General features: G+C 37.4%; 2 protein-coding genes across 3 annotated transcripts; one reads left to right on the forward strand and one right to left on the reverse strand.

The window, feature by feature from the left end:
• The first annotated feature begins 108 nt into the window (after window positions 1–108).
• LOC134874874 (sodium/hydrogen exchanger 3-like) lies at window positions 109–17,885 on the forward strand. 2 transcript variants are annotated; one of them, XM_063899112.1, is made up of 16 exons: window positions 109–583; window positions 8,567–8,869; window positions 9,299–9,459; window positions 10,354–10,432; window positions 10,947–11,124; window positions 11,546–11,766; window positions 11,859–12,061; window positions 12,676–12,765; window positions 12,845–12,915; window positions 12,994–13,123; window positions 13,788–13,933; window positions 14,332–14,455; window positions 14,961–15,134; window positions 15,422–15,476; window positions 15,581–15,667; window positions 16,407–17,885. In XM_063899112.1, the coding sequence occupies exons 1-16, from the start codon at window positions 295–297 to the stop codon at window positions 16,685–16,687; spliced, it is 2,592 nt and encodes an 863-aa protein (XP_063755182.1). In that variant the 5' UTR covers window positions 109–294; the 3' UTR covers window positions 16,688–17,885. The 2 variants fall into 2 exon arrangements, with proteins under 2 accessions (XP_063755182.1, XP_063755183.1); XM_063899113.1 differs by lacking the exon at window positions 109–583 and adding an exon at window positions 5,999–6,519.
• A 52-nt stretch (window positions 17,886–17,937) lies between these two features.
• olah (oleoyl-ACP hydrolase) lies at window positions 17,938–21,935 on the reverse strand. The gene is made up of 7 exons (XM_063899114.1): window positions 21,637–21,935; window positions 21,363–21,493; window positions 20,673–20,811; window positions 20,499–20,598; window positions 19,998–20,167; window positions 19,200–19,282; window positions 17,938–18,326 (listed from the first exon to the last, which is right to left on the reverse strand). The coding sequence occupies exons 1-7, from the start codon at window positions 21,657–21,659 to the stop codon at window positions 18,184–18,186; spliced, it is 789 nt and encodes a 262-aa protein (XP_063755184.1). The 5' UTR covers window positions 21,660–21,935; the 3' UTR covers window positions 17,938–18,183.
• Window positions 21,936–22,844: the final 909 nt, after the last annotated feature.

Here is a 22,844-nt window from a genome sequence, read left to right on the forward strand (position 1 = left end):
CATTGAGTAAAATGGCTTAACTAGCTGACCTGGGTACAGAGTGGGAGGAGACAGAGGAGCATCAGAATGGGCTGAGCCTCACCTGCTGTAAAACTGTATCCTTAACAGAGAGGAGAGCAGAGAGGCCACAATGCTCAGGTCAGAGAAAGATGTGGATTTAAGACAGAACAAAGGTAACAGTGACCAGAGAGGGAAGGCGGAGACAAAGAAGAGAAAGACCGAGGTTGACCTGAGCACCTGTGACTAGAGTCTAAATAACTTTTTCAGTGAGGGTTTTTGCAACTTTCCCCAAACATGGGAACTACATGGCTATTTGCGTTTCTTCTCTGCATGGTGCTGATGGTGTCCAGAAGCCAGGCCAATGAAGACACAGGAGGCAATGCCGGAAACACCTCAACCTTGAGCCCCGGGCACCAGACAGACTCAGGTCATGCGACTGGAGAAGGGAATAGTAGTCATGGAGAGAGTGGACACGGAGGAGAGCCCATCACTACTCTACCCATCGTGAGCTGGAAGTGGCATCATGTCTCCATTCCATACATCGTGGCTCTGTGGGTGCTGGTCAGCTGGCTTTGCAAAATCGGTGAGTCCTAGCAAATGTTGTCCATGGTTTAAAATCTCATTTTAACACAAACTGTAGCATATTTCTTATAAACTTTGTAATTTAATAAGAGGTTCATTAAACAATACATAAGTCACTTTTAAAGGTTAAGGTGGTTGATAGCAGCTGTGTGAGAAAGACTTCATTCAAGGAGATCCTTAAAATAAAGGGACAGTTCACCCTTCAAATAAAAATACAAAAGTAAATATCAATTTATTCTCTTACCTGTAGTTCTATTTCTGACTTGTTTCATGTGAGTTGCTGAGTGTTTGAAATGTCTGCCTTCTTTCAAATATAATACAACTATGTATGATTTGGCTTGTTGTGTTCAAAGCACCAATTAAATAATTGGCCCTGGTTACTAAAGATAAATCATTGACCTCGATCAGTTTCACGTAGGAACTATTTTACTTCTAACCAGAGGGCGGAAGTAACTAAGTACATTTACTCAACTACTGTACTTAAGAACAATTTTGAGGTGGATGTACTTTACTTGAGTAGTTCCATTTTATGCTACTTTGTACTTCTACTCCACTACAATTCAAAGGTAAATGTTGTACTTCTACTCCACTACAATTCAAAGGTAAATGTTGTTGTATTTATTTAATACCTTTAGTTACTTAAATCCAACTTTAGTTCCATCTGGAGTAAACTCGCAAACCACCTTGCAGTATACACAGTCATTAAAACTAGCTGCACCTTTACCAGCTTTGAGAACACTTTAATCATCAATCATTATAAAACATATCAGAGATATTATCTGAAATGGACCAATCAAACAATGACTACTTTTACTTTTGGTACTTTAAGTAGATTTTAACAACAGATCTAAGAACAGATTTAAGAACAGAACAATCTTGGGAGATATCTAAGGGGTAGATGCCTGAGTCTGTATTGGTAGAAATGTCCCCATTATTTTATTGCATATATTATCACATCCCTCCCCTTTATTTGAGTGTCTAAATGTGGTAAAAAGAAACTGCTACATTCCATGTGTCTGAGCTGTCTGGGTTTCAAATTCAAACGCTTTGATAAGACATTGACGAAACCCACTTCTGAATTAATGAATTGGGCATTAATTAGTACCTGAGAAAGCTTGACCTCTATTAAACTTCTCAGCAGGTGAAGCCAAAGTACTCGTGTGTCTTAGAACAGTCATTAGCACTTCATGTGTTCACAACAGAGGCAAATGGGTTGTTGCAGTGTGGACAATGTAAATGCATTTATGTTGGTGTGTGTGTTTGTGTACACCTCCACTGACATAAATATGGGACTGTGGTCATCTGTAAAAGTTGCTGGAACAGAATGGTGTTGATAGCCAAACAATGATACCTGCCACTGTCTTCTTTTTTTGTTAGCAAGTAGTTACAGTCATTAAGTCCGTGTTGGCAGTTTCAGTGTTCATTTGTGCTGTATTTGGGTGAAAATGTTACGGACGTGTTACTTTCACAAGAGGTGATTAGGGATAACCAAGACATATTTTCTCTTGGGTGGTATCAGATGGTTCTGCAGCTAGTGACAGTTTACTTTTGAGTCTTTGAAATGCTTCCACATTTTGTAAGTTCAAATATACTTTAAATTTGACTCAACAAAAATGTGTATGAATCTAAAAATGGAGTTGCAGGTTTTGGGTTTTTGAGAACACACTTTTGTTTAAAGTAAAAACAATAACAAGAGCAAAGCCTGCTATTTATACAGGGATTAAAGGACATTCCTGACATGTTACTACTAGGTCTTCTATTTCATAAGGGGATTCAACTTTTATACAAACAAATAATAGGATTGTACTCTAGTATTTATTGTCTCTCCTTTGACATGTCTCCATGCTTTAATGTTCAAAAAGCTCTTTATTTTTCTCATACTGCCTGTGCTGCAGCACTTCTTTTCACCCTCTGTCTGAAACCAGAGCCCAGTCTGATCTGATTGGTTAGCTGGCCAGTTCTGTTGTGATTGCTGAACTGTTACAGATGTCCCACCTCTTAGCCTATCACGTACAATGTGTTGCATAGTGATGTCAATATGTCAGGGAAGTAAACAAAGGAGTCCAATAGAGCGATTCAGGCAGGTGGGGAGTGCTGGAGACCATTTACAAGCACAAAAACCTACATTACACACTACAGGAAAGGAAATAACCCCAAAGGAATAATAGGGCTATTTTAAAACTCAACTTTAATCATGTTAAGAAACTTGACATTCTCATTTGGTTTAAAGAGTGCTGTGAATTTCAAGCAGAGCTGATGTTGTTATTTTGAGTTTTTTTTAAAGGCACTTGAAAAACATTCATAAAGTAATCTTCTGTAAACTCAAACAATATGTGCACACTATAAATGTTGACTTTACAAGTGCAGACAATGGAATCAGTTTTCCTCAGATCTTATTTCCTCTTTACAGATTCACAACGTTGGGTTTCTTTCATCCTCCGCATTGCTCTGTACTCATTCAAGAACAATGGACACTAAATGCAGCTTTGTTTATCTGTTACAGGCTGGAAGTTTCGTATTTACTCTCACTATCTTCTCTGTTCTAATTTGACTCATTATACAACATCATTATATCTTCATTCTAAAGCAATTTGCTTTAACAAAAAATGGGGTAATTACACGTTTCAGAAATGTATATAAATTAGATTTTGCTTATTCTAGTTTGAAATGGAATAAAAAAAAGAGATCAAAATATTGTTCTGAACTTAGGAAGTTAAAGTAAAAAAGTTAACATAAAATAAAAATATTTATATTAACATAAGAGAATTTTCTCTCTGACTGTCTCTGACCTTTTCCCTCTTGACAGGTTACACATTTTAATGTTGTTTTTTATCTTATTGTTTTAGTCATTTGACATTGATTAAATGGAATAGCATCAGGTGAATATACAGTATAACAGTAGAATATGACTTTATCTAGATCTATTACACTTAAGTTTTTGCTTTGTCACAAATAACACATTTTCATAACAGCCCAACAAACAATAACAGAACAATCTTTTACTGTAGCTACTGCACTGCACCTCCCAGTCACAACCTCTATGTGACCTCTCTTCCACCGTGAAGTTGACCTCTGTTTGTGCCTGCTAAAAGTGTGCATTGATCTGTGGTCACTCAAATGATTGAAAGTTTTAGGCTAAAAGCCAGCCACTGTACAGCAGGATATATTAGGTCATTAGTTAATAAAGCTGAATGGGGCCAGTCTTGCTCGACTGTGCAGCTAAATGTTCTCAGGATCAGGGATGATTTACAGCATTTAGAGCACATCATGAGTGAGAGGTGGGATGTAACTAAACAAGCCACATTTACAAAAGTACAGTGCTGTTATACACTTTTACTGGACCTTTTTTCATTTCATGCAATTTTATAATTTCACTCCCCTATACTTATGTAGTTTTTACTCTTGAAGGTTCATCTGACAGCTTTAGTTACTTTCAGTGTTGAGAAAACTATCCTCCTTTTCAAATCTAAATAAACACTCTAAAAAGCCTCTTGATTCAGATGGAAAATGGATTAGCACAAAGCCGACTTTCCAAATAATACAATATATTTCCATAGTGTATGTGAAACTGGAGATATTTTCAGATTAACTCATACTTGTTTCTGTGTGAGGGCTTAAACATATCAAATCATCAAACCAGTCCATCTTACCAATGAGACTATTGTCCTTTGTCCTCAAACAGGATGGGACACCTGGCCTAAAAAAAACACCCAGTAATAATGCAACCAGTTCAGTGAATCAATGCTTGGGAATGCTGGGAATAAGTACAGTGTGTACTTATGTGTAGTAGTTTTAGTAAACTAATATACCCTGACTTCCAAGAGGGTCATTTAAACTTAAAGGAAAATGCTGATGGTAATTTATATTTTTCTTAGAGTCAACAAATCTCACGACAGACAATGTGCCAGTTCATCTCTTTGTACTTTAAGACTTCCTTCACTGTGTGTGTGTCTCTCAGTACCAAGCCCACTGAGTTCTGTTATACATCTTTAATCTTTTCTACACTTACATTGTAGACAAGAGTTCCTCCTTTAATGTTTTATTATGAAGTGGTGCACAATGGCACAATGTAATGGCTTTAGAATATTGACATCAGCGTTAAGTAGGGTTGGGAACCCATCTACACTGGCTTTCTCCACACTGCGGAGACCCAAGTTTGATTTCGAGTTTGGCCCCAAAAAACAAACCACTGCTTTGCTTTGCAATTCTTTCTGCCACCAGGAAAGAACGGCAAAGAAAAGTAAGGAAGGATAGCACTTTTGATAGAACTCCCTGGTGGCTATCCCCAGTTACCAAAGAGTATCAATGAGGTCAAGTATTTGATGTTACTATCCCTAGTAGAATCCACTTCAAAAAGCTGGGTAATTACGATCCGTGGGTTGACTGACAACCCGCAACCTGGGTCTCACTGGTTCATGTGAGCTGACTCAAACTCAGTATGGGACCTCAGTCATGAAGATGATCCCAATATAAAGCATAAATTTGACGGTTGGCCTAACAATTCAGCTGGTTGCAACCAAAAAATAATCCTCCTCAGTTCTAGGCACTATAGTTTCTATCAAACTTTACCCAAGCAGGAGTTTTTTGGACCTACATGTATTTTGAGCCGTTCATTTACACACATTTTCTACCATGACTATTTAACACATCAATGGAATATGTATGATTTAGTCAAAGTAAACTTGTGTGGCTTGTCCAAAAGTATGGCCCACTGTTTTTTTGTTACGTTTTTGGACCAGGGTGGAACTCCTGGACTTGGACCTCCTCTTCCAAACATTTCAGAGAAATCAAATGAATACTTTTTAATATATTAATTATAGCTCCACTATATCACAGATAGTTGAAGTTGGTTTGGGGTCTGCCTGAGGACAGCTTGCTTGACTCTGATGTCCAAGGACGGGGAGACTTCAACCAGGATTGAGTAACGTCAGCGTCAATCATTACTTGAGATGAAGCCCATGGAAATGTTACTAAACACAAATACACACACAGACAGGTGTTGGTTTAACATCAAATGACCTCTGCTCCATCACTAACTCCCTCAATGCCAGTGAGACCCACACATGACAAACTTGAGTTGATGCGCTCTGAGACCGGAAAGCCCAAGCAGAGTAGTGACTAAATGTTCCAAACATGACTGAATAACCAGAAACCTTTCTTGGACATCCGTTACTCATCCCTTAATCTTCCAACCTAAACAAACACACACACACACACACACACACACACACACACACACACACACACACACACACACACACACACACACACACACACACACACACACACACACACACACACACACACACACACACACACACACACACACACACACAACCTTGGTCATAGAGATACTGTACATATAAAAGGCTGAGTCCATGGTTCTGCACTCTTCTGAACTCCCAGCATCACTCCTGACCACAGACTGTGGGAGGACACAAAGTCATAGGCTGAGATAGAAGGATGGAGCACTAGAGTGGTGAAAGATAATAACTGATAGTAAATGAGAGTGAGTAAGACAGAGGAAGCACAAAAAAAGGAGGGATCAGAGGTGTGACACACTGTCCGGCCCTACGGCCTGGCCTTGGTACAGACAGTTCCCCTCCCTGACATCTGAGATAAAGGACTTTTTTTGGTTTTCACTAGTTTTTTTTAATTAAGTTGGTCAAATGCAACGCTGTGGACATGTACACCTCTGGCTGCTGGGGTTAGTGTCACTCATCTTCCTCATCTCAGGGGTCACAAAGGTGAACGGGGATGTGGCACATCAAGAATCCCATCCGAAGCCGCAATCTGAGTTAAAATCAAATCAGACTGAACACGTCCATGGATCCAGCGTCATCACAGGAATACCCGTTGTGACTTTTAAATGGCACCATGTGGAGACTCCCTATCTTATTGCGTTATGGATATTGGTGGCTGGTTTGGGAAAACTGGGTACGTATGATGTAGGCGGGTTAACAGGGAGCATTAGTTACAGATTACCGCTTTGTAAGAAATATTCTGCTCCTTTACCTGAGTAAAAGTAGTAATACTACATTGTAGTATTGTTACAAGTACAAGTTTTGCATTTAAAACTACATAAGTACAAAAGTATTAGCACCAAACTTGACTTATTATGCAAAATGGCCAAATTTGAGAAATATATAATTTATAATAATATTGGATCATAATCAGTGATGCATTAATTAACCTGGTAAAAGTGGAACTGGTTTTAATTGCTTTTTATTCTGCTGAGTAATTGAATCCGACAAAAAACATCACAATTTATTAGTTTATTTATTTTATTTAAATGTTTTGTATTAATAATCTGATTCTCTAAAAAAGGTTATAAAATACATTTAGTGGAGTACTTAAGTATGTCATAATGAATTGAAATATTGTATTTAATTAAAAGTATTTCATTTATTCTTTAAACATATTTGTTGGGGCCAGAGAGGAGAATTTATATAGACTGCCTATATAGTGCCTTACATTTTCCGCCGGTTCGACGCTCGAGTACTTTTCTGCGGACAATGTACGGGCCGCCAGCTCTAACCACTGGGCTTAAATGTTGCAGTTCGACAGATTCCTCTCAAACAAGATAATGTTGAGCTATTTTTAACCCACATAATGACAAATAACCACATTGTTCCTATTGTAACATACCCTGTGAGTTTCTGATCTTCTGCATGTTAGCATTCGCTTTAATTATTTGTATAATATCATTTTGGAACATTTTTCTTGTACATTTAAAAATAATATAAGGACCAAATATAAGTGCCTTGAAAATATTTCAACTTAAGTATTTTTTTATGACAAATTCGTTACTTAATAGGTGTCAATTGAAGCTACATTTAAAAAACATCATTTTATTTATAGTAACACTTAGCATAATAGGGGCTATATGTGAATGTGTGTGTGTGGTTTGACCAGATTTGACAGTGGCAACATCAGCAAAATACATTACTGTCAGATTTTACTTGAAATCCTTCGTGCAAGAACAAAACCAAAACATCTAACTTTAGTTGTATTTCATGCTCATATAGGACGCTGTTGTTGATAATTAAAATCTTGTGGAGAAATAGTTTTTCAGGGCCTTTAACAATGAGAATGTGTTGGGAAGTGTATTTCTTGTAATTGCACCATGATATGCCTCCAAAATTGTAACAAACAGTTTCACTTCCTGCAGAGTGAACATGAGTGTGTGTTATCAAAGCAGCACGTTGTTCCTGAGAACAGAAGAGTTTCTTCTGTTTGTACTGCAATAGAAATGCCACAGATTGCCAAGAAGAGTTTTTATAACCACCTCATTGTATAATATTTACTCTTATTGAACACCACAAACACGGTCAAAGAAGTGAAAAAGCTGCATCGTGTTTACACGGATCTCACTTCTCTAGATTCCAATCTCCAGCACAAATATAAACACTGCATCATGTTAGACCTTCATCCAAATGTTCCCTAACTTTACCTACTTCGGAAGGGAACATATCTGCACAACAAAACTGGAGCCCTGTGGACTGCTAACAGAAATAGTTTTGAAATGGGTCTCCTTTTATGCTTCAGTTAGTTTGATTATTAAATAAGCTATAGTGACACTTTGACAGACCATTAGGTTCAGTTAACCTTAAGCAGAAGTCTGTCTTTAGTTACGCAGAGGGATTAAGAAACATTCATACGTGCCACCATGATGGTTAATCATACGCCCAGAACTAAAAGCAGCAACTTCTCACTCGAGTGCAACAGTTGATCATTTGCACATTTTGAAACCTCACAAAGAGTTTTATATTTATGGTGTATTTATGATGCAATGAACCTTGCTTCTAAAACTCCATTTATTGTTTTACTTATTTCCTTTTGTTGGTTCTTTTGTGGGATGAGACTGATAATATAAATGATATTAGTCCTTTTTGCAATAAGAAATCGTCTCCTTCCTTCTTTTATCTTTTGTTCTCCTCATTTCATCTCCTAATTTCTATCTCATTTTCTCCTCTTCTCTCAGTGATCGAGGCCAACCACCATGTGACCAGCGTGATCCCAGAGAGTGCCCTACTCATCTGCTTCGGCTTCATCCTGGGGGGGATCATTTGGGGTGCAGACGGGGTGCAGACCTTCACGCTGACCCCGACCGTCTTCTTCTTCTACCTGCTGCCTCAAATCATCCTGGACGCGGGCTACTCCATGCCAAACAAGCTGTTCTTCAGCAACATGGGGGCCATCCTGATCTACGCCGTCATCGGGACCTGTTGGAACGCTGCCAGCTTGGGGCTGTCGTTGTGGGGGTGTCACATGGGAGGAGCCATGGGTAAGAGGCACTCCAGCTTTTAACATTGAGGGACCTCAAATGCTTTAAGTCACACTGAGTTTGAGAGGGGTGTGAGATAGGAAGTGGTTATACATAGTGACAAAATAAACTAAAAAGGCAAGGTTTCCACCTGGGAGGGGTGGGGGGCACAGAGGTAAAGATACTGTACATGGGGCAATGGATATGCATGCTGGTGCTGAAAACGTACAGTGATTGTATTAAAGTCACACAAAACTACAAAAAGCTGCATACGAACTACAAAGACACACCAAAAATAGGCACATCTCCACAAATTGTACGTGTCTTGCTCCTATGTAGGAACCAGAGCCAATTGTCTCAAAGTAGGCCTATGTTTGAAAAGCCTGATTTCTTCAGATATCAAATAAAGCTGCATGTCCTATCTCTCCTGTCCTGTGTGCTGTGCTGCAGGTGACCTGGACATCGGCCTGCTGCAGTACCTGCTCTTCGGCAGTCTGATCGCGGCCGTGGACCCTGTGGCCGTCATCGCAGTGTTTGAGCAAGTCCACGTCAACGAGGTGCTCTTCATCTTGGTGTTCGGAGAGTCGCTGCTCAACGACGGCGTGACCGTGGTTCGTATGCTAAACAATTGTTATTTATTGTAAAGCAGAACAGTTTTTGAGTTTGCTGAGACATCCATCATTGGAAAGTATACCTCCCAGACATCAAGTGTAGAGAATGCAAACAGTGTGCACTTCAAAGAGTCTTTTGTTGGACTCCTGTCACCTCACCTGAACCTGTCAATCCTTCTCTGTAAGGAGGTTGATCTTGTAGGAAATATTGCTTGTGTGCGTTAGAAATCTTTAAGTTCCATTCTATTCATTGCTGAAACTACAGTGAGAACTGAAAGAGAATAACAAGGTGTTTCTTTCAACTTAACACACCTTTCTATTGACAGACTCTGACTCCTTTGAGGCTTATTGATAAAAAGCAAGGAACTGTTGTTGTCTCAAAACTTTGCTGATTTAATTTGAGGGAATTTTATTGTGGTGATCATCAGAAGTTGCACCCACAGTACGTACTGTATGTTGCAGGTGCTGGCTGTCAATAATCTGCAGCAAAATATGAGGAAAAATTCAGTTATATTATACAGACATTCTCTCTCAGCAGTGTAGACACACCTTTATATAAAGAAAATACGCCACACATAATCTGTGAATTCCGAGAGACAATATCAAATTTAAAAACACTATTTTATTTTCCTAAGTTTAAAAAATATAGTCAGGTAAATGTATCTGCATCTAATAATATCACACAAGTGCAATAAGAACTACAGGCCCAAATCACAGAAAATAAGGAAACCATGTGTAATTCAAAGACAGAATATTATCAACAAATTGCATAAAAATGAGAAGAAGAATCATAAGCATTTAAAATGAATAGACGTGAATCAGTGCGGTAATTATTGTATCTATTATTCTATCTTATTTCGATTGATTTTCCTCATTTCCTTCTTCTTCTCCTAGGTGCTCTTTAATGTCTTTGATGCGTTTGTGTCGCTGGGAGGATCACAAATTGATGCAGTGGAGATCATTAAAGGGATAAGTAAGGAGTGACATTTATTTACCCATTAGTGTGGAATAATGTATGTGGGTGTGTTGTGTAGATGGTCCTTAAAAATGAAATGACACTTAATGAATTGATCAAAAACTTTGGCCTTAATTGGTATTAACATGTCTTAAATCTATATTTAAAAAATCTTCAAATTCTAAGTTTTACCCCATTTACTCATTAATCAAATGCCTCTCACATTTATGTCAGATCAGTTTAGCTAAAGGATTTTCCACTCTGTCTAATTCTTTTTACCATTTGAAGTAGCTCGCCACGCCTTTTTTTGGACCAACAAAGTTGTGATTTATGTTACAGTAAACATTTGGACAAAAGTTTCCCTCACCCTATTGATGTTGTTTCTTTCAATATTGGTTATTGTAAAGTTTGTCTTAAATTTAGTGGCATTTAATAAGTCCTAAATAATCTAACTTTCCTTCCTTGGAACCCTTGCATGCAGACACATTTGCTGAGCAACATGAACAGAACCTTTTATGCCTCTCTCTCTCAGTTTCCTTCTTCGTGGTGGCGTTTGGAGGTTCCCTGGTTGGCTTTGTGTTTGGCCTGCTGATCTCTTTCCTGACCAGAGGCACCAAAAACATCCAGATCATCGAGCCAGGCTTTGTCTTCGTGTTGGGATACCTCTCCTACTTGACCGCGGAGATGCTGTCCCTTTCGGCCATCCTTTCGTCAGTATTTCATGAAAAACATCTTAATAGTTTTATTACTTTCATGTCCATGTTGTTACACTTATAGACGAATGAATCATGGTTCCCACAGGTCCTCTAAGCCCTTACATGTGTGAATAAAAAGGGAAAAACCAAGCCTTGAACGTTTTTGAAAATAAACATGGGACTTTATATAAAAATAAATTATAGAAATGTTTTTGCTATTTTTATTTATGTGTAATTATTGTATAATATAAAATATATTTAGTTAAAAGACTGAATATTATACAAAATATTCAGTGTTTTAACTAAATGACCTTGATCTGTGTTTCAAACTAAACTATGCTAGATTCTTGAATATGAGGAGATTGGCCCTTGAACCCTGAGACATTAAAACCATAACAAATGATAATAAATGTATTCCTGTGGTTTTATTCTGTAGGATCGTCTTCTGTGGCATGTGCTGCCAGAAGTACATCAATTCGAACATGGACGAGCGCTCCGTGACCACAGTCAGATATGTGATGAAGGTGTTAGCCAACGGATCAGAAACCATCATCTTTGTGTTCCTCGGCATCTCGGCCATTGATAAGACAATCTGGGTGTGGAACACAGGCTTCATCCTGCTCACGCTCCTCTTCATCTTCATATACAGATTCATCGGTGAGATTTGTATCTTTTGCTGTCAGCAAACAGTAAGCTATCTTATATCAGAGGTCACAATAAGTCTGTATTTGTGTGCATGTGTCCTGCAGGTGTCTTTTTCCTCACCTGGATACTGAACAAGTACAGGCTGGTCCGAGTGGAGTTCATAGATCAGCTGATTATGAGCTATGGTGGCCTGCGAGGTGCTGTCGCATACGGCCTGGCTACGATGCTGGATGAGAACAAGATAAAAGAGAAGAATCTGATGGTCTGCACTTCTCTCATCGTAGTGTACTTCACTGTCATTCTTCAGGTAGGTAACCACGTCTCTGTCTTCTCACCAAGTTTAAATAGGTAATAAGTATCTACTCATCTTCTTTCTTAAAACTGAATATCCATTTGCAATATTTCTTATGTTGAGGTCTTTCCGGTGTCAGAACTAAGTTGAGACAGATATATTTTACATGTTCAAATGTTAATCATGATTTTAAACTTTAGAAAATATTAAGCCAAAGTTTAAAGCTATAGTAAAAGCTTTTGAGTTTATGTTGAGAATGTCTGTGTGAAAATGTATTATTTGATCATTATTAAAATTATTTAAATCTATGTGTTTTTGTGTAAATTGTAAAAACTCTATAGTGTTAATCTCCTTTGCCTAGTCTTTCTTTTCAAGGGGGCCTAAGGTGCTCATTTTCAGGTTCATATTTGTATTTTGTGCCTCTACTGGGGCATGTTTCCATGCTTTAATGTTTAAAATGTGTGGGACACAAACTCCCTCTGGAGGGAACACACAGGGATTTTAGGCTTTGCAGACCATTTACATGCACAACAACCTATAACACACTGCAGGAAAGGGAAAACCCCAAAAAGCATAATAGGGCCTCTTTAATTTGACAATTATTCCACTTGAATCTCTTTCTGTTGCAGGGAATAACAATGAAGCCTCTGGTCAACTGGCTTAAAGTAAAGAGAGCTGCAGTGACGGACATCACACTCATAGAAAAACTCCAAAACAAGGTAGAGCTCAGAGTTAAACTACAACGAGAATAATAAGTTACCTGACTGCAGTTAAATAATCTCTTCTCTTGTCGTGCAGGTGTTCGATCACATGCTTGTAGCAATAGAAGATGTCTCTGGACAAATAGGACATAACTACATGAGGGACAAGTATGTAAACACACCTTAACGATTCAATAAATAAACTGTTCACATGAAGCTTTAATCATCTCCTCTTTCTCTATGAAGGTGGAATCACTTTGAGGAAAAGTGGATGTCGCGGATTTTGATGAAGCCGTCGGCGAGGAAGAGCCGTGACTATGTCTTCAACGTCTTCCATAAGCTGAACCTCAAGGACGCTATGAGCTACGTGGCTGAGGTGAGGGTCGAATTCAGTCTCAAGCCAAGTGTTATTTGTTCAGGTGTACATTAAACCATTGCTCTGGTGTCTTAAGAGGACAAAATGTCAAACAGCAGCCAAACCATTATACTGTAGATTAAAATATTTTCACTTAATATGTTAAATCTTTCAACCAATCAATCCAAATAGTTATTCATTTTCATAATGTTGACGGTTTAAATGAGAGTCTGTTTTCAAAATGCCACTGTTGTTCTTTATACAACAATGTAATTATTTTTATATTCCAAATGTTTTCACTATTTGGTACAAACTGTGTGTCAAAGATTAACTACAACATTGATTTTGATTTTCTGCTTGAAACCAGGAACAAGCTAATATTAGTATGCATGATAGTATGCTGTAATATATTTCAATGAAGACATTTTTTGTCTTTGAAGTTCTGAGTGTGTATTTGTCTTCAGTTCATCATTGACAGACTTTTAATAGGAGCTGAGGTTAAACTTCCCAGGATTTGGGAAAAGAGAACGTACAACATTGCCAGAATGTATGCCGTATGCATTAACACATGCCGTAGTGATTGGAAAATGTCAAATTAAAAAGCCAGAAATGTCCCTAGTGAGGCACAAGGGTCAAAGGAAACAGACTTCAGCTCTAGTGCTGATCTCTCCTTTCGATGTTGCAGGGTGAACGTCGAGGCTCTCTGGAGTTTATCCGCAATGAAACTGCGATCATCAACTTCAACAAGAAGTTTGGTGATGACTGCTCAGATGTCATGCCTGACATCATGGCGGACACATCAGACGATCAGGGTGGAATGTCCTCTATGAGGTGAGCACACGTTTTCCCTTAGTCACACATCAACCACATGAGAAGGCATAAAAGGCAAAACATTCTACCAGCAATAACTTAATTTCAAAACTCTTAAGTTCCCTTCACTAGTTTTATTTCAGTTTTAAGAGCTCTAGATTATTTAGAAGTTGAAAACTAGGATTTAAATATTTTTGATTGAGTGTCTCCTTACACAAATCTGCTAAGACACTGCTCCCTGGTGACTGAAAGTAGTCACATTACCCTTCACTCTCACCCTTGGAAACAAACCATAAATGTAAAAATGACCTTGCACAAAACATACAGATCCAAATCTCCACCAGATTGTATGAGAACAATGAATGTGTGCTGCACTAGATTGTGATAAAGTAACTGACATGTTTTTATTCCTGTTGTAGAGGAGACCCTGTGCCATCAATAAGCCTGGAAATGCACGAGCAGACCATGAACGGTATGAGGGAGTCAGAGGACATTAACACACACCACCTGCTCCAGCAGCATCTGTACAAGGGCAGGAAACAGGTAACAATACTCAGTCTCATCACTATACACTGCATTCACAACAATAAAGGGGTACTACAGCAATTAAGTATTGCATTTCCATATTGATGTATGCTTTTGGATTTTTGGAAGAAGGATTGGTCAAAATTGATGCTTCAGGGGCCAGGATATCCAGAATTCAAGTCACTACTAGCACCAGAAATGGGGTAGCCTTCATTTCCCATAATGCAACACAATGGCTTCATGCCACTTGCCACATAATATCACACTTTCCTTCAAACCCTGCCTGAGTTTGTCATAATCACGGTTATTTTTTAAAGTTAGAATGATACAACCATTGTCAGGTAACTGAACTTATTTTTTGAATTTGTGTAAAATCCCTTTAAATAATGTCTGAAACTTATGATCAACTTTCTGGATTAGTGACGAGTTACAGACTGTCTTCTTATCCTATTTCTTATCAAAAATCTGATCTCAAATTCACATATTTACCCTCAATTTCTTCCTCTTGTTTTCTGTCGAGCAGCACCGCCACAGATACAGCCGGAGTCACTTTGACACCAACAAAGATGAGAATGAGGTGCAGGAAATCTTCCAGAGGACCATGAGGAGCCGTTTGGAGTCCTTTAAGTCTACAAAGATGGGCGTCGCTCCACCAAAGGCAATAACCAAGCACCCAAAGAAAGACCATCAGCAGAAGGTCATTGCACTACATACTGTACATGGGGTTTTAGGCAATTGCCAAAAGGGCTTGCTATTGTTTTTGTTATTAATAAAATGATTAATGGCAATTTCACACGAAAGCATGATTATATTTATTAAAGTAAGATATTGGAAAAGTATAATTTTGGTATAATTCCAAAAATGTACACTAAATGCAAAAATACCCAGCACTAACAGTAAAAATATGCGTATTATTGATGTACGTTTGACATTTTATTTTTAAGACATTATTTAAAGATAAACTGATTATTCTACCTCCTGCAGATGCCAAATGGAAAATCGATGGACAAAAGTAAAACCAACTATTCTGGCGATGAAGGTTTGTTTCTGTTTTCATTTTGAAGGAACCTAAGCCCTGAAGCCAAAGCCCAAAAGTTTAATGGAAGCCTTCCTTTTGGAAAACTATTCCTTATTTATTTCCAGATTTTGAGTTCTCGGAGGGAGACAACGCCTCTGGCTACGAAGCTTCAGGCCATTCATTCCCAATGAGGCTGACCTACAGAGCAGGAGGTAAACCCACCATCTATTCCACTTATCTTTAACTTGTGATGGAAAAATAAATAAATGAGCTATTCCATGTCCAAGTAATTCAGGTAAAGTCATACTATATATGCGTTTATATACAGTATATATTATATATATATGTATTTAAGTATTATGAGCAAAAACTAAATACTTAAAGTACTTGTTTTTCAAGTGAAATACCCCATTTGACAACAAATATATACGACAATAATATAATTTTAATGCTTCCCCATGTCTGGAAAGAATTGTGCTGTTGTAGCTGCCTAAGTTGGTGTTAGTTTAAAATACTTTTATGTACAGTTAGGTATTTTACAGGTGTAAATAGTCAGATTACAAGGAATTAATAATGTTATACTTCATGAATATGTTGGTTTTTTTTTTATCTCTAAGCTTGCAATTTTGTAAAATATTGGAGAATTGTACCTCTTCTTGGCTTCAAACTTTTATTTAAAAACTGGTATTTTCATTTAGAGGGAAATCACTCTTTGGAAAAGTACTATTAGTTGAAAAAAAATTCAAATAGGATAAGGGGCCATGCTCGACTGTGGCACACAAACCAAAAAGGTTGTAAAGCAGTTTTTAATCTGAATAGTACAAGGTATCAAGAGGCATTAAAAAAAAAGATGAAATACTCAAGTAAAGTACAGTAGTTGAGCAAATGTTATTTCCACCAGTGTATATAAACCCCAAACCAGCACTGATTAAGTCTCTTCCTCTGGTGCAGCTGGAATAGAGAACCCTGCCTTCATGCCGGACCTGGACCCCATGGCCCCGGTGCAGATCCCGCCGTGGCGTGCGGAGGCGGAGCGGGACAGCAGCATGGTGGCCCCCTCGCAACGGGCCCAGGTCAGGCTGCCGCGGAGACCCAGTGACCTGTGCCGTCTGGCCCCTCTAAGCATCAACACCCGCTCCGACAACTCCTTCCTGGAGGCAGACGTTCCTCTTACGCCTCCACCCCCACCCACGCCCACCCCACCACCAAACTATTTTGATGGCTCCATATAGCCGCCTCCTCCCCCCCTGGCTGCGAGAGATTCAGAACCTGACCTCAGACTTTACACCGTCTACTCTCAAAATATTGAACAGGGAATGTTTTCTTTTCCGGGAAGTTGCTTAATCTCACTCCTGAGGGTGCAGACGAAACATTCACAGTCACACAACCTTTGGACCCCCCTCTTCAGCTCCTCTTGTCGCTCTAACTTCACCGTTCACCGTGCAGAGGGAAGCTGCACGTAAAGCACAGACCCTGTATGCACCGTGGTTATCTACCAGCACATGTAAATCAGTCCCTATGGAATATCTTCTCCCTGAATGTGTTGTAAAAACCTTTTTTTAAGAGTAGAGATATTTATAATTGTGTGTTTAGAAAGTGATCATTTAATTAGAGTGAAATGAAAGAAATTCCAGCTCTATAATTTAAATTGAACGTTTGTGTGTTTTCCTATTTGTCTCAGACCTACGGAAGTCCTGAACGGCCGAGGTTCAAACATTTGATTTCCTTTGATTTTTATTTAATCGGGAGTTAATTTAATTGTTCTCTCAACATCACAAGTTATTTATGTGATTATTTGGAAATAAACAAAAGTTGTTTTACCAAAATAATAAGGATAATTTACTACAGATGTAGAGATACCAGTAACTTTCTCGAGAATAACTTTCTCTAGACATTAACATAACAAATTCGCAATTTTGGGAATAAAATTGATTGAATTTGTTATCATAGGAAAACATGGTTTAGAAAATGTTTGAAAGAGGGCCGTTTAGGGCTTCCATACGGAACAGTGCTTCAGGTTGAATATTAAACTTGAATAAGATCACTGTAAAAATGTCACATGTATGATAAAGACTTATATTTATTCACAAATAAGGTGTGTTATTGTTTTCAATATCAAATCTGTGCCTGAGCAAACAGACAAATACTGTATATTATATATTCCTCCAGCACAAAACACTTTTTACTAACTACTTTGAATTGTATGTATATTTAATATAGATTGAGAAATAAAAGTAAAACATTTGTATAGCCAATAACATTGTGTATATGTGAAATCATTTGTCAAAAAATGTATCCACAGCTAATTTGATAAATCAATGATCATTGATTAATTCATTTATCAATAAAAAAGCAAAACATGGGCTACTTTTCTCTTGTTTATATTATCTGTATTATAAGTGCTGATAAATAAATGCTTTTTCAGCTAAACCTGGCATGTTTAAAATAAATCCAATTATAATTAACAGATAACAGAATAGCCTAGTGCGTAAACGTACGTTTATTTCCAAAGACTCTTTCCATACATTAACAATATTCTAGTATAACATTTATAGATCAACAATCAGGTTTTAATTAATCACTTTTTAATATCCTCCAAACACTCTTTTAATTTAAGAAAAAAATAAAACAATTAATTTCCCACACAATATTACACTTCCAGTATGTATCAAGAATTATTTTTGTAAACAATTATTTTATATAAAAACACATTACATTTTACAGATTATTATAAATAGTCCATTTCTGATGTTTCCACCTGCTTTGTGATGTAATCTAAAAGGATCTTTTCATTCCCAGAATCTTTCAGGTAAAAATGGGCTCCATCCAGCATCCTGATGGTGAAATCTCCTGAAGTGATGCTTTTCCAAGCTGTAGATAAAATAATAAATATGATTAACGACATAATGAACCCGCAAACGAGTACATTTACACTCATTCAGCACATACAGCACTGCACTAACAGAATGTCTATTATGAAAATCTGTTTGCTTATTTTCTAATATGCATGCAAACAATATTAGCTTTAGCGTCAAAGCAGGCTGTTGCTAATGAAGATTGAGTTCATTTATTCTATTCAAATGGGATAGTGTGCAGTTATAAAAAATAAAAGGGACCATATCAGATTCTAGCTTTCATTTGGATCTACAATAACTTTTCATTCAAAAGCACAATAACAAAACAATACAGAGTTAGCATAATAAAAGCTAAAGGTGGGGGCTGTGGCACTGGTTTTCAGATCAGGGGTATACTTGTTCCATCCCCACTGTAGTCAGCATGTCGTTCACTTCACCCAAAATCGCTCCTGTGTGGATTTTCCACAGTATTGAGTATGTAAGTCGCTTTGGATATAAGCGTCTAACAAGTGACATGTAATGTAATGTAAATAACAAAGAACATGAAATACAAAGATACACAAAATATCACATCCAAAATGTATGCTCGTCAAACAGAAGCTCGTCATGTAGACCATCAAATAAGTTGATGTGTGTTTTTTAAGGCTCTTGTTCTGTACATGTGACAATTAATCAGTAATATTTCAATATTCCTATGCAGAAAACCTAAAGAAGCTGCTACATTGTATAGCTAGAATGCTGAAACCAAATGTTCCATTTCTTCTGACCCTGAGCATCCAGAAATGTACTGGCTCCCTTTATATAATATGGTACAGTAGGTTTATTTATAAGGTCTATGGGTATAGTGAGTGTGTGATAAAGCGTATCTGCAGGACGTGAGAGGACTGACCTTGTAAGTCATGAGGAATGTCGCACTTTCCATCAAAACAGGTGAGCGGGCTGGAGAGGAATGGATGTTCTGGCTTGTTGCACCTGCAGGAAAAATAGCAAGAACACTCACTACAAACATTCATTCTGCATCTGGATCTGAATAATGAAAAGTATTTCTTACATCTCCATGAAACCTCCCAAATTGATAACTTCCAGTAAGAGCATTTTTTTTAGCATAACCTGTTTCTAAAATGTAAGGTTTGGATCTGGCATTATATTATTAACTTTATTCTAATCTGCAAACAATTTCAAAACAGTAATATTGGATGAAGCCAAATTCTTTGTTGTAATATATAAGATTTAAATGTTTTTACAGTACAGAAAATATTGTCTACAGCCATAAAAGATAACCTAGGCTTTTAGAAATAACATGTTATATAAATCAGTTTATGAACTATAAATGCAGAAACCCTCTGTAAAAACTACAGAATATAGATAGTATAGTAATAAAACTGGAAAGTTTAATGTATGCAAGTGCTATAAAGTGGAGATTTCTGTCTCAAAGTGCAAAAACTTGTGTTCTATGTGTTTAACTAATATATCTAACTATGAAACTGCTCTTGTTTGATACTACTCCCCTTGGTTATTTAAAATATCAGAAAGTTATGTTTAATTAGGCAAATGAGACTATACTAGACTGAAAACAACTCTCAACCCAACATTTTTAGAATTGTTCAGAGCATTAAAAAAAGTACTTTACCTATAATGTCTTAAAATGAATGGTTAAATACAGATTAATAATAAAGATGTCACCCACCTGTAGTTCTCCACAACGTGCAGGTCAGCCTTCAGCGCAGGGAGGAAGAGTTTCAGAACCTCCGGGTTGGCCAGCAGCTCGGGAGGAGTTCCTCCAATCGAAATCATCCACTGCAGGAAATCCTCATCTGATAGGTCGCTTCTTTTTGGGGCTTTGATACGCATCTCCGACTTAAAGAGACCACATTAATGGTTCATCAGCAACACCAAACCCGTACCTTCTAATATACATATTTATACACAGTATATACAATAGATAATATTCTGAAAGCTTATATAAAAGTAGGTGGTTCAGGACGTAGAGCTTAATCAGGTAAAAACCTTCCTTTCGTAAAATCTTGTAAGTTTACTTTTCATTTAACAGGTTATGTTGGTCATTTTCACCTGCCATCAATAACTTCATGGTGTTTAAAAAGTCTGAAGTTTTGCGTCCTTATACAATCAAAGTGAGTGATACTAAGTGGACAAGCCGGGTTTAATACATTTAAATGTAATAACTCACATAAGGTGCAGAGGCACCAGACAGGAAGATGTGCGTAGGTTCCAGGTTATGCACTCTCTTCAAAGCATCTGCCACAGCAAAACTGGTGTAGGCACCGAAACTAAAAACAGATGTGCAAATGTTAAGAGAAAATAAGATGTGATGTAACTTATAAAGCCTGTATTGCTGACATGCCTGTGTCCAAACAGAGCGAACGGCTTCTCTTTCAGCAGCGGTAACAGCGCAGCAATGACCTCGTCCACAACTTGCTGCATGCTCTGATGGAACGGCTCTTTGGATCGGCTCTCTCGGCCTGGAAGTCTGACAGCCAACACTGAAGTTGATAAAAAACATGTTGAAACATTTCATCTTGTGCCAAAATTAAGGAATATTAACTTTTTGTTACTGTGCTCCATATACTTCATACACATATCAAAAACACTTTTAGTTGGTCTCATTAATACTGCTGAGACAATTGCATTGCTTTATTGCTGAACCTTCTGATAACTTTCATTGCATATAATTTTTCTATTTCTTTTGGATTACAAATATATCCATGTGTTCTTCTTATATTGCTTTTTCATTGTAGCTGTGTCTTTATTTATCGTATGTACAAAGACATCTTTAAAAATAGCTCTGCCTCAATTTATTTCCTTAGGTTAAAAAAATTATAAGATATACATACAGTATATAGAAAAAGAGAAATATCACAGTACAAGGATATCCTTGTTCAACTTTCCTTCTTTTTTCATTCCCTATTTTTTTAAACCAATTATATTTTAGTGTAGATTAAAGACTACACTAGCAACATCAACAAGCATCTGATTGATAGGGATACAGTGTTAAAAGTAGAGATAAGCAGTGCAAAGTGCAGCAGCATGGTACCTTCTACGGAGCAGTTGAGGACGTTTCCCCAGCGTGCATAGTGAATGGAGCCTCCACCTGCCCAGGGGAAACAGATGAGCCTGGCCACAGCATCTGGCCTCTTCCTGAAGCAGCTGATCACCTTCTCAATTCTACTCCAACACAAGAGCAACATCCAAAATTGACTCATATCTGCTGGGAGTTTAGTTTTAGTTTGAAAAAGAGGAAAACATATTGTTGCTGCACCGCCAAGAAAATTCTACGTTTAGGGGTTGTATAAGAATGTTAATCATACCCTTTTGTTGCTGGCAGCTCCATCAACTTCTCCCAGGACAACTGTGCTAATTCTTTATCACTATCACTTCCTGGTTATTTTCTTCTATGGTGCTTCTATGGAGCTGTTGTAAAAAGTAAATGTGTATGTATTCTGGAGACATCTACAGTATGGAGTGTGTATGTTCAGAATAATTATCAGTAGGCTTTCACTGAACTATTTACTAATAATTTCATAATTTGAAATAGATAAGATACATCTTATATAACATGTATCGATAGGACAGGATACAACAACAAATACACGCAGTTATTTTAGATCATGACGTAAAAAGACGAACAAAAGTTTCCCGGAAGTGACGTTGTTTTATACACTTGGTATTTCCTGACGGATTTCCCTCGGAGGTGGAGGAGGAGGCAGCAACAGAATGGTCAAGTTAGACATAATTAAACAGCGAAATACCGAAAATACCACAACCTTCCCTGAGAAATGGATAGTACTGATGTGCATTTACTTTTGCTCCAATAAAAAATACTTAGTGAAAGTAGCAAATAAAACCGCTTACACTATTTATAGTAAAGACCCTGTATTGAAAAATGTTTCAGGTCTTCAAAATAAAAGCATTATCAGATGTACTTCAAGTTAGGAGCATTTGTGCAGATTGGCGCTTTGAAAGATGTTGTGTATTTTGTATATTATTTGAGTGGTTGTACATAAAGTATTAAGTTTAAATGGAGCTAATTTTCACAACTTTATATGCAAATGATTAGTGAGTAATGTATGCAGTGGTACAAAATTGTACATCAAAAATGTATATATTTTTCTTTCTTTTTAAGTAAAATATTTAAATAAGATGGAATAATCAGTGTTAAGGTGAACTGACATCCAAGTCAACACAGCTTCATTTAAATGGTACACGCATTGAGTTATTTATTTTTTTACAAGTTTACCAAATATTTTGTATGTAAAATTTTACTTCGAAAAATGAGGTGGCGCAAAACCAAAGATACGTATTCAAAGTTGAGGCGAGTAGAAGCATGAAGTTGGCCAGCTGAAAATGCAAGTACCTCAAATTTGTTGATTTTAAAGATATTTTACTTATTCACAAGGCTTCGACAAGGCCCTACATTACTTATTATTTGTCAGCAGCTCAGCTTTGAAAAAAAAAAAAAGATCCACCAACAATATGGAATTACTTCACAAAGGGATGCAAATTCTCCTTTTGATGT

The sequence above is a fragment of the Eleginops maclovinus genome, chromosome 13 (genome assembly GCF_036324505.1).
Source record: "Eleginops maclovinus isolate JMC-PN-2008 ecotype Puerto Natales chromosome 13, JC_Emac_rtc_rv5, whole genome shotgun sequence".
NCBI lineage: Eukaryota > Metazoa > Chordata > Actinopteri > Perciformes > Eleginopidae > Eleginops > Eleginops maclovinus.

Excerpts from the sequence above, each read along its gene's own strand:
- LOC134874874 (XM_063899112.1), top strand. The coding sequence starts at position 295 with ATGGGAACTACATGGCTATTTGCGTTTCTTCTCTGCATGGTGCTGATG. Across the intron at positions 15,477-15,580 it reads CAACTATTCTGGCGATGAAG|ATTTTGAGTTCTCGGAGGGA; the intron begins GTTTGTTTCTGT and ends ATTTATTTCCAG. Across the intron at positions 15,668-16,406 it reads GCTGACCTACAGAGCAGGAG|CTGGAATAGAGAACCCTGCC; the intron begins GTAAACCCACCA and ends CCTCTGGTGCAG.
- olah (XM_063899114.1), bottom strand. The coding sequence starts at position 21,659 with ATGGAGCTGCCAGCAACAAAAGG. Across the intron at positions 21,494-21,636 it reads GAGCTGCCAGCAACAAAAGG|AATTGAGAAGGTGATCAGCT; the intron begins GTATGATTAACA and ends GTGTTGGAGTAG. Across the intron at positions 18,327-19,199 it reads CATTCCTCATGACTTACAAG|CTTGGAAAAGCATCACTTCA; the intron begins GTCAGTCCTCTC and ends TTTTATCTACAG.